Genomic DNA, 12538 nt, shown 5'->3' on the forward strand with positions numbered 1-12538 from the left:
ATATTGCATAAGAAAATCTCACCAACGTAAAGTCAGAATAAACGGCCTGTGTGGGAACACTAAGGGATTAATAAGCAATAAAAACACTATACTCTGGTTCATACCCAATACCAACAGATTTTATAGAAGAAGTCAACACAATCAGGTGGCAACATTTATCAATGTGCTGTATTATGCCATGACAAAGACTCACCATCAGCTGTAATGGGAACTAATTGGCACCCTTGATCTGAGTCTTAGCAGGAAGGACAAGGACTGAATGGGTCATGCTCTTTTAACCCACCGGAGTAAGGCTAAGGCAAGACAGTGGGGTGGATGGGCTCACACAGTCCATGCCAGTCAATGGATGAAGAGTGGCCCAGGACCATCAATCTGATACCCTTGAACTACAATTTCACTCAAGATTTTTAAAGTAGTAAGAGGAAAGGAACGCTTCCTGCAATCTGTTGATCAACCCAGATACCTCTCTACAGGAACAATGAATTCCAGTTGTATTTATTTACCAAACATTCTTCAAAGGCTAACCAGCTGCAGCTGCAATACAATGCTTTGATTACGAATGTCAAAAAGAGAGAGCATGAAATTAACTTCCCCTTATTCAGTGGGCATAGAGAAATGTAGCTTCATGCTACACTAATTCGGTGCCCCCGGTATGAAAACTCCCCATTATGATGTCTTGTCAAATTAGAGCCAGCGCTACCAGACTGTCGTCTATATCCTCACACAAAGCTCTATTTTGTAATTAAGACAGCCTGAAACAATGGCCTTAGTTATGCAGAAAAGGTCAGGAATGCAAGCCATATTTTTTGCAAGCTAATTGTAAGATGCATGAAGCCAATTATCACAGTAGCGCTGCATATGGCTAAGTAGGAAGGATTTTATAATTTTGTTAGATGCCTTCGAGACAAGTCAAAGTGTCAGCAGGGCTCCCCATGGGGCCACAGTGCTCTGCTTTGTTTGGGCTGCTAGGAAATTGGGAGGTAGACAAACCCACAAGGGGAGAGGATTAGAATCACTCCAAATCCCAAATTCCAACTGACCCCACTTCCTTTATTATTTTTCTTAATTCACTGGTACAATTCATCTTGGCTTGAAAAACATCTAAGGAAACATCGGCCTTTTATTCAAAGGCACCCAATACAAATTCCCTGTTGAATTTAGGAAGTCAACTTGGGTAAGTAACATAAAGGAAGTCCCTACCTATTTCCTTGTGAATGTCAAACATGTTTATGTTGGATAGCCACAGGGGCTCAAAATTTACCCCCCCCCCCCCCTTGCCAACCCCGTCCCCATGAAAACAACTGGGCCCCGATTGCCTCAGGAGACTCTGTAAAGCACCACATTGCTCCTAGTCTGTCTCTAGCCCTGCCAGCAGAGGGTGGTGGTTGCCGCCCGAGGGGAACGTTTAAAAATTGTCTCTAAGGATTGACAAGAAGGGCCATCTGCATTCCTTTCACTCACATTAAGAGCCTTCACTGGGTTCCCTTAGTCAAAAAGCTCAAGGCAAAGGATACTATGAGGGTCTGAGCTTCCCAACACCTTACAATAAACCCTCCCATCACAGTTACACATAGAGAGCAGAACTGCTAATTCCACACCCAGCGTTCCTTCAATGAATCCCCAACCAGGAAACTGACTCATGCAATAACTGCCCCCATCATCTGTCAATAACTGCGGCATCAAATTGTCTCCAAAGGGGAGTAAATATTATTGTCAACGAAGTGGAAACCTAAGCCTCCTGTATAAGGGAAGTTTATTGTATTTTACATGGTTGAATACTTCTATTTCTTCTGCCTAAAGGAGAAACTTTGTTTCGGATCCTGTGCTTCTTGTGAATCAAACTACAAACTACCTCGTACTATTAAGAACAGCTTCGCTTTTTAAATGTTGGAGTCCCCTGGTTCTATATTTATTTAATGCTGTGATAAAGGAGGAGGAACAACATTACCTTTCAGTGGAGAACATATATTCTCTTCCTGCAAAGCAGCTCCCTCTTTCATTTTACCATAGTCATCTAAGATAGCCATTAATTAGAGACCAGTAATTAATTTTCTGGTTCATGAAATATTTTGCAAAGGAATCCCATTAACAGGCTGATTTGCATATTCCTAACAAGGTTGCCTTGAAATAAGCGCAGGTACTACAGGAGGCCAGAAACCCTACGATTGTCCTTGAATCTTAGCCACACATTACTGTTCACTGATTGGGGGGTGGGAGCAGACACCATCTAGTGCATGATAAAATAGACCCAATTATCTGTCAAATGCTCCTTGTTTCTCACTGTCCTAAGATGCTGTGTTTTGCATTTCAATCCCTGATGGTTGATAGAGCTAAATGGTTTTCATACAGGGTGTCATGGAATTTGACAGCCTGAACAGTGCATTCTGAAAGCAGGCTTGTCATCATGAAAGCCACAGAGCTGTCTGCAGTGTTTAGCACACTATTGGTTCACTTTTTACTAAACACCTTGCTTTTATAAGTGAACCTGCCTGAAAACCCTCAACCTCTCATGCTATTCAAGTAGCAGGAGGAGAGAGCATTCTGACACTTCCTAACACGGCTCTGAAAGGCATTCATGCATTCCGGGGCCAGCCAGTGGCCTAGTTCTGCAATATTAGGCGTCCTTCCTCACACAGGAAATAAAGTGACTTTTTCAAACTTCGCACTGCAGGTTCAGAGGCCACCATATTCTCATCAGGCCCAACCAACTTCACTTGGTCTAGAAATGTGGCCGATCTGATTCCTGGAGAATAAACTACTGCAATTTAGATCTAAAAAGATTTCACTATCATAAACATTGCTAGCACAATGCAGATTTTTTACATGCGCGATGCTTTATACGGCTGTGCCAAAAGGAGCCTTTCAAGTGCTTGAAAACCCACAGAACTGACAGCTCCAGCACAGGACCAGGAATTACACAGTCTGCCGTAGTCTGCTGGTTGTACATATTCTCTCCCTCCAGGACCTGTAAATAAGAAACTTTGATAGATAAAAGAATTTGGGGAGGGGGGAGTGCTACTGAAAGTCCTCAGTGCTATTAATTAATTCACTGCTGTATCCCTTCCAAGACTGAGGCTCATTTAACAATCGGCCATATGGCTCAGACTTTTGCAGTGCCAAGAAAAAGCTTTAAGTGGAATGTTATCTCCTGGAATTATGTAAGAAAACTTGCAAAATAATCACAAACTTTGTTAATTGAGTGTCTCTTAATTCTAAATGAGTTCTAGGTACGCACAGAAAACTATACTCAAGAAAGATCAATACTGTAATTAAACAATTTGGAGGGTTATTTATTTATTTTGCTGATTTACTTCTGTTATTTGTTCATAATATAAGGTACAAAAGGTCCAAAATGCTTGTACTTACATCTTTGCATAGAAGAACCATACGATCATTTTAATAGACTAAATCAGTGGCTGTCCATATACAGGAGGAGCTGATGGGATTTTCCCCTTTCACACCAAACAAACATTTAGGGCATGTTGCATTGCTAACATCCAAATCCTCATTAATTTCAGGAGGGTTTATACCAGAGTAACAAGCACAGGGAAATAAAAGAGGAAAAATAAAGAACTACATTTCAATCTGCGGGTATTCATGCAATGAAAAGTAGACTGTACAACTGCTTAACTCCAACTCTGCTCCAGTTTAAATAATGATTTCAAACAAGACGGGTAGAAATCAAAGCATTAGAGGTGAGAGATGAGATGAGAAGCCTTAACCTTGTGAGGAGCATTAGCTGCAGTTGCCATGTTGTCACCAGGATCCGTAAGTGTGACAATAAAGACCCAAAAGAAAAGAAACCCAATCTCCAGCGATGAAAACCATATAACAACCATGACATCCAGAGCCAATTATCGCATCCTGTGCTAAACAATCAGTTGGGAACAAAAGTACCACTCCATGATAGTCTGTTAATTCAGTAACTTACATTTGATTTTTGTTTATTCTTTTTAAAAGGAATTAAACTTAATTTACTGAAGTAAAAGGACAACATGGTGCTGGAGTTGGGTTCATAAAGAAAAATTGGACTATTTCATCACTAGGGTGCCAGTTCAAATCCACCCCAACATGGGAGAGACTGAAAGTTATCATCATCTGATGGCTTTTGGGGGGCCTCAGAGGAATGTGTTTGCTGTGCTCAATCTAGTTCCCAGAGGACAGGTTGGCACATCAAAGAAAAGAGCTGCCATGGTTGGCTTCCTTGTCAGCTCAGCAGAGAAGATATGGGACAAAACATGGAGACCTGAAGACCCTACATGTGGTTCCTTCCCATTAAGGCTGAGCTGGCTGTTGGGAGGCACGTAGTTATACCTGTTCCAAGGATAGAGAACTTCCTTCCGTAAGGCTGAAAACCAGCATCTCGGACAGCACTGAATTCAGATGGTATTTTTCAAATACCTTTATTGTTGTGACAAAGCCAGAACACGTGATCTTTGTGGCTGCAGTTATGTTCCCCAAGAACAATAGAGAGGCCAAACAAGGTCTTGCACAGATCCCAGATGGGAGACATGGCAGTCCATTTTAGTCAGGTTGAAAGCCGTAGGCATGTCACACACCAACAGCTGGTTAATTATCTCAATTTTTATTGTGATTTAGCTCAAAGACAGACCAAGCGTGCCAGCGCTGATGTCCAGAAGCTCGTCTGCCTCGCCAGTTACAGGAGGGCACTCTTGTTCTTCATTTCTTGATGACTGAATCAGCAAATCCAATCCCCACCCCACCCCCCTGAAGAGTCCCAATTAAAAGAAAACCCGACAGCTATGGAATATCATTTGCTCCTGAAGTCAGACCCTTCAAGCCACGACCAAGAGTTAGAGCACTCAGACTTCAGGACACTGTCAACAGCCATTACTGCAGTGAGCAGAGGAAAAACCACAGACACACAGTTTTCCTCTCTAAATTATGGCCCCAGTCTGCTCCCACTGAGATCAAGGGCAGTTTTGCCATTGATTTCAGAGGAAAAAAGATCAGGTTCATTGTTTATAAACTTAAGTCTAAAAAAAATCCCATGTAAAAGGGCTCTGAATTCCTGGGAGTCTTCTTCCCTTGGCATATATTTTTCAAAAGGTCAGTAAAATAAAAATCAATTGGAAATAAACTAAACAGCAGTAATTAATGACTACAGCAGACTAATCCCCCTCTTAGCTATCCGACTCCACTCTCTGTATCTCAAACCTGTACTAAGCACTGTAACTCATCACGTATTTTACAGGAAGAATGGAGGTCCAATTAAAGAGAACATGTTTGCCAAATGCTTGATTTGTGGCAGATTCCACAGTAGCTGATACAAAGCACTCCACAATAAAAACTCTGTTGGTCACTGCAGTAAATCAAGATGCAGAGACCTTGTTAACAAATGGCTGCTTTTACTGAACCCTCTTTTACCTCTAACGAGCCATCTGACTAGCCCACAATTGACAGGAGGGCTCATTCCACAGCCCTCATTTACACCTTGCATTTATATAACTGATTGCACCGGATTAATGCACATCTCCTGGTGAACAGTTACTCATATTGGATCAGATTCAGCCACTCTTACACGGAGTTAGAAATCAGTGGGGATTGTCACAGAGCAAGGTACTGCTCAGCATGACTAAGGATAGAAAGATCTGGCGCCTACCACACAAAACTCTGATTTTACCCTACAGCAACTTACTCAATTTACTTTAAGCCCTAAGTGCACCTTTTCCAGATCTACAGAATGGCAGGCAGGTATTGATTCATGTTCCTTTCCTGGCAACATAAAATCCAACAGATCGAGGCACATAGGAAGTCTTTATTACAGACCAATATATTGACTGACTGTCTGTGGTCTATTTTACACAGCACTTTGAATGATTCCTCAGACATTCTGCACGAAAAAACAATCAAAACATGTCAGCTGAGAGTTTATTAAAATATATTTCCCCGAGGTTCCTCAATTGCTTTGAACACACACATACACCACAGTCTAACTTCACAAATAAAGGAAAGTGGAACCTTTGTAGATGCCCTTTAAACTCCAGCCAAGAAAAGAAAAGGGATGTCAGAATTGTCATCCCCTCTCTAAAAAGTGATGCCTGAGCTCTGTAGGAACAGTTCTCTGACCGTCCACGAGAGCATGGCATCTCTTTTTGTGCCAATATGAAGTACGAAAGCCAGACTTTGTTGTAAAATTAACCGCTGCACCGGTGCCAGCGAGACATTCTGCCAACATTTCCCATGTTTAATAATGGTTTCTGGTTTTGTTTTGTAACAAAACTCCCATCACACAGACTTTCTCCCTATTGTGGTAGATAACCACTTGCTTTTTAAAATTTACATAATTTATTCAAGTTTGTATGCATATGTCTATTTATATAAAAGACATATGGATCATTAATTTACATCCGGACTCTGTATGCAGAGAGAGAGAGAGAGAGAGAGGTATGCACATATCGTATTCTATCTAGTTGAATATCTCTGTCTGTGTGTATGCACACACTATATATTTATTCACATGTACTGTACACAGCTGGATAGACAAGTGTGTGAGAATCGAAGGAAAAAAGCAACTAAGAAGCCTGACACACAACAGAGGGTCTGACACGCAGACTCACCTACATTCTGCCAGCGCAAATATTTAAGACATGCATTTCGATTGTATCCATTGCTCTGCTCATTTTTGCCTTGGCATCTCTTTCCCAGCAAAATTCCATGAAGCCCTGGTATGCACAAATAATGCACGGTTATCGCAGTTATTCACACCAGATAGGAAGGAGATTGTGGAGAATCAGCCTGGATACAAGATGGAGTCACCAATCAAATGTTTAAAAGGCAAATGTTCTGATCCAAGATGCTTCCTTTGAAACACTTCTTAGATCACAGGGAACACAAGGAAGCAGGGTGGAAAATGAGCAAGCATGGTCTGAAATGTCCATGTCCGTTTATACACAGAACTCAGTATGTTGTGCTTTTTGTAGACATGGGGATGTTCAAGAGTATTAACAAAAACCTTGGGGTGTGGCTCCAAGAGGCTCGGCAGATACAGCTGAGAGCTTTCTTTCACCTCTAGGAGAACAACAGTAGAAAAAGACAACGTCCTACGTAGGATTGCCAATTTTGGTCGTACATATTTCCTAGAGGTTTCATCACATGGCATAATATCGAATTAAACAATCTTTCATTCCTGGAGACTCCTGGACAAACCTGGTGGGTTGACAACCCTAGTCCGATGCAAAATTATATTAGCATATACCATGGAACCGACACAGCTATCAAAGCTGAAGGAGTCAGAGTCAAGAGAAAACTAGCATTGCATGGTCCCCTAAAAGTCAACACAAATGCATGTGGCAGGAACTGAAGTTCATGAGGCAATGCCTGCACTAAGAGAAGGCCTTGCATTTTCCGTTCCTTAGCTCTCTGACGCACAAATACCCACGGCTGTGTTCACTGCTAGTGAATGTCACCTTCCCCACCTCTACACTGAAAACCTACAATAGCCACTCAGAGAACCTGTCAATAAAAAGGCTATGGTGGGTCTGTTTGTATCTGACAGACTAACAACCCAAGAGCTCTAAGACACTCATCCTGGGAGAGAGACTCAGCCCTTCTGTGGATAGGAAAAGGAAGGTACAAGTCCTAATTTGTGGTGATTACTTTAGGTCCTTGACCAGCCTTGCGGGTGTGTCAAACAGTTAACTCCCCTCTGCAATGTCTCCAATTCACAGAGAAACAAACCTTCTAGCTAGACTTTTGATGTATATGTTATAGAATACAGTGTCTAATGCAGCCAGTTCTTCCTCTGAGAGCAGTAGCAACAATACCAGCACATCTCCTGATGCCTAACTATACTCACTTGTCTGCCACCCAGAACACCGTGCCCTACTTAGAGTCTATGTGAAAATCTCAGCAGAGGCATCAAATCTGCTCTCCCTCTCCATTTGCTAACCTCTGAATCCAGCACTGCACCGCTCAGCAAAACCCTTTCACTTTCAGATTCTAGAAGGAGAGAAGCTTGTAGGCAGCACCAAAGAAAAAAAACACAGACCACTTGTCATTATGAGGCTTCAAAAATTAACAACCCTGCTCCCTAGCCAAATAAATAAATAAAGCCAAAAGCCAACATGTTGTCATTCCTTTTAAAATTGAAGTACAAAGCAGATTCCAAAGCAAAGACTACACCATGTTTTAACCACTATTGCTGCAACATATTCCCAACAGTTAATCTACATCATCCTTAGCATCTGGTCGTTGCTATTTTTCATACATGGTGTTTTCTTGGCTCTCTTTTCCCATTGTGTCACTCTCTACTGAGAGTCACGTTAAAGCTGAAAGGTTCCTCTTTTGCAAGCAAACATTTGGTTTATTTCCATGATTGGTCATGGAGTCAGAGGTAGCCAACTCCAACCTTGATCTGAGAGAGTCAGTAAACAAATACATCCATACAGAAATATGCATCACTTTCAGAGTGTGTGTGTGTGTGTGTGTGTGTGTGTGTGTGTGTGTGAGAGAGACACACACACACACACGAAGACATATGTATATACATCTAAAAGCAGATAAAGGGCGCTCTCGCTGGCTCATCTCATTCCGGCTCAGAATGAAGAATGAATAAAAGCTGGATTTCACCCCCTTTAATTTTGTTCTTAATTTGTCTTCCCGGCTAGCCACCCCATGTCAAAGCTTCCTCTCATCCATCTGCACACCCTTTCCCTAAGGATGGTTCAGCCGGAAAAAACAGCCCCAGATGCACTCGAAGAAGTCAGCCCAGTAAAATAACGGGGGTCGATGGTTTGGGTGGGGGAAAGGAGGGATTTGTGGAAGCGATAAGTTGATATGGGTAAACTTTACTGTCCGCTGAGTGCTGTGTGACCCCGTAATACTCAATGGAGCACAGTTTGCCAGCACCTCCCTCCCTCAGCCTCATCACTAGGCTTAGGCAGCTGCATCTCTGAGCTATTTACATGCCGGGGCAGGGGCTTAGAGTTTATTACCAAATTAAAAAAAATAGAATAGATGCATTTCTAATCCCGTTCACCTCAAAAGGGAGGGTTAGCATCGCATGCTCTGCTGCAAATTAAAATCACTCCTCACTTCTACTGCATATTGAGTTCTATGCTCCAAGTGATAGCAGCAGCATATCAGCAAGCCCAGGCAAATCAATAATCTCATTCTCTCCCCCTCACACACAGACGCGTTCCCTTACCTTTCATTGTCCACGCTCCTGAAGCCAGGTAAAATGTGCCGGAAGCTGCTGTTCCTATCAAGCTTGGGCTGGCTCTTTGTCCTTTTGATGGAGCCTTTAAGCCGACGGCTGAGGAACCCCTGTGGGGTGAGACAAGAATACTAAATTATAACCCCCCCCCAAAAAAAAAAGAGCCCTGAACCTGTTCCCTTGCACCCCAAGCACGGCTAGGCAAATTGTTCTCTTCAGCTCCCTTCATCTGCAACTGCTGGAAGCATTGTTCGTTTTGTCAGCCCGGCTCGCAGGATTCCATCCAACATCTGCTCCCAGTGCTTGCAGAGGCCAGAGAGCGACGTAGACGCGAGACTCCCCTAAGCCTCTGTTACCGTGGCAACCATCAGCTCATATAAAAATACTGTCTGAGAGACAGGACTAGCATATTGCAACTCCCGACAAGATGAAACATTCAGACTTGGGGCTCTGTTTGTCTCAGCCTGGCACCACCGCCAGGACTATCCACCAGGCACAACAACTCGCCCGCTCCAGGCCACAGCGATTGGAATAAGAGTGACAATAATTTACTCACCTGTCCAAAAAGCCCCAATTGCTTGCTCCAGGAGAGTGGAACTGGACAAGGCTGTTATAAATGTATCAACAAATATCTTCCCCCCTACCCCACTCCTACAATGTGCAGCTTTAGAATAACCTACCTACACAGGGTACCTATATAAAGAGAGAACAGACCAGTACAGGACAGACAGCATATACTCTATGCAGCCTCCTGTCTACCCTATGAAATATAAGTAGCAGTCACTGAAATGCTTTAGAACAAGGCTAGCATTACATTTTTTAATAGCAAAGCTTCTAATGGGTTATTTGCTTATTGCTAGGAGTTAATGTTCTCCATAATCTGAACATTACATTTAATCCCAGAGCTAAGTAAGGCAATAAAAGATTGTTGCTGTGGTGGTGCCCAGCACTTCAGGATAGGAGAATGGGCTGAGGGGACAGGCACAATGGCCACAGAGGGCAGCATGGCATTTAAAGGAACAAAAAGATGGTGCTAGGAGCCCAGAGAGCAGTTCCTCTCTCTGGGGTACATTGACACAGTGGGGGGCTGAGTCCGATGGATATAAACACCATGGCCGGTTCTTTCACAAGCTGAAATCTAGCAGTGCATCTTCCCAGTCCTATCCTCATAGGTGGTGGAGACATGTTTGGCCCAAACCAGGATTCTGACATACGAGAGAGCAGAACCTCTCTTTCAGGTAAATTGGGGCAGCACAACCACCTGGGGCTCATGGAGCATTTTCAGCCATGCCAGGCTGGAGCCTATTCCACTTTTCCAATCAATCCTGGGAAATGGCTGTCTCATTATCTCTCCAGTAGCCTTCTGAATACAAACAAATGCCCTCCTGCGTAGTGTAAATAGTGTCTCTCTCTCTCTCTCTCTCTCTCTCTCGCTCTCTCTCAAGAAGTTACTTATAAGAAGAACCAAGTACAGCTAAATGAAACAAAGCCCCTTATATTGTCCATTCTCAGGAAAACACCCATCCCCAGCCACAGTGTCAATAGATCAGATAAGATCTTCCTGGGGTCACAGGACTTCCTGGGCCAGTGGGTGCAGGCTTTGGACCCACAAACAACTACCTAATTTGCAAATATATCAAGAAACCCAGACACTCAGCTAGGTAAAGGTGACTCAGATTCACCCAAAGGCCACTTTACTCCTGAATGCGACTTGTAACCTGTACTCGCAGGCCAAGACATTTTTTCAGAGCCACTTGCTTGATTGGAATGGGGATGGTAGAACATGTGGCTACCACTTCATGCTACAAGAGAAATGTACATGACAGTGCAGGCCTTTTCAGAAGACACTGTAGCAGTCTGTGAAAAATAGCCATTATAGCATTTTTCTTTCCATGGAACAGGGAGCCCAGAAAAGAGGAACGTGAAGTCTCTCTGCAGTAGCAAATCTGGGGATCCTTTGAAAAACCCCTAAACAATAAGTCTCATCAAATGTTATATCCTCATCTATTGCCAGATCACTTGCCGTCTCATGCATGCCTTAGACCGCATACTTACTATGTTCCTCTACATTCTCTTGCCTGTCCAGCACACAAGGAAACAGACCTTTTATACGTTACCCAACATTAAACACACACTGGGTGAAATTCACATCAGTGTAAAGCCATTGGAATTTAGCTCACACAGTATTTAAATCTAGTTGTATACTCACTGGTCTCAGTGGGATATCTGGGTCTTGAGGGGAGGGAGAAGTATTGTGCCACATCAATATAGCCTCTCTGTATCATTTATTTTGCTGTCGCCTTGGAGGAAAGATCCAGCAACTTTCTCTTGGACATACTGTAGTTTCTGCCATACCAGATCAGATCATCAGTCCATCAAGTCTGGTCTCTTGGTACAGGCAATAGCCAATATGTGATGCTTCGGAGGAAGGCCAAAGGGAAAAAATGCAACTGGCCAATTGTGCATTCTTCTCTAACCCCCGTGGCAATCGGCTTCAGCCCAAAAGCAAGAGATTGGACTACCTTTATCTTTGCAGGGCTAGCTACAAATTTATATGCTGTAACTTTATCAAGCCACTTTTTAAAATCCAGTGACAGCTTTTAACTCTGGACAGGGAACTGAGAAGGAGGCAAACATTTTTCTGTAACAAATGAGCGTGGCCATCTCACACACACTTACATTTCACATCTTGACAATTGTTAGATGATTCGAGCAGGGCTTGGAAATTAGAATTTAAAATTGCAATAAGCCATTACATTCCTTCTGTTCCCCACTCTTTTACCATTCATTGCCACCAGCAGGAGCACACACTGTGCCATTTTCAGTTTTCATTGCCAGCTTCATTGGGAGAATTAGATGTCAGAGATTTTAATGCCGATAAATTATAACACTATCAACACTTTACACGTAGGGATGGTATGTCAGTCGTACACAAGGAACTTTACAAGAGTGGGAAACTATGATCGTCCCTGATTTTTATAGAAGAGGTAACTCAGACACAGAGAGGGGAACTGACTTGCTCGAGGAAAAGAGAGAGAACAGGAATTGGTTTCACTTTCGTGGGCATGTCTGCCATGGGTGACCCCAGACAAGATTTAAACTCTGGTCTCTGGAAGGGAAAGGCTAGCTGCTATCTTCCAGCACCACCTACTCCAGTCTTGCTACAGTCTTGTTGAGAGTCCCTAGTGGTTAGAATAAACTAAGCATTCCGCTGTCCTTTGTACGTGTTTATAATCTCAGATGGAGCGTACTTTGGGGCAGGGACTATTTCTACTCTATGTGGGCAGCATTTAGTACTAATAAATAAATAATAGGAAACATTGTGCTATTATATTAAACAGATTAAATATTCAGAAGCAC

General features: G+C 42.9%; 1 protein-coding gene across 7 annotated transcripts in view; it reads right to left on the reverse strand.

Annotated features, from left to right (window-relative positions):
* DAB2IP (DAB2 interacting protein) overlaps positions 1–12538 on the reverse strand; it is a 296740-nt gene that overhangs the window by 157460 nt on the left and 126742 nt on the right. For all 7 annotated transcript variants that reach the window (XM_067541764.1, XM_067541769.1, XM_067541763.1 and 4 more), the window contains one exon: positions 9170–9288. In XM_067541764.1, coding sequence (XP_067397865.1) covers positions 9170–9288 — 119 coding nt within the window. The remainder of the gene's footprint in view (positions 1–9169; positions 9289–12538) is intronic.

This window comes from Emydura macquarii, unplaced genomic scaffold (genome assembly GCF_026122565.2).
Source record: "Emydura macquarii macquarii isolate MOO-44397 ecotype Brisbane River unplaced genomic scaffold, CSIRO-AGI_Emac_v2 contig_691, whole genome shotgun sequence".
In the NCBI taxonomy this organism is placed as follows: Eukaryota; Metazoa; Chordata; order Testudines; family Chelidae; genus Emydura; species Emydura macquarii.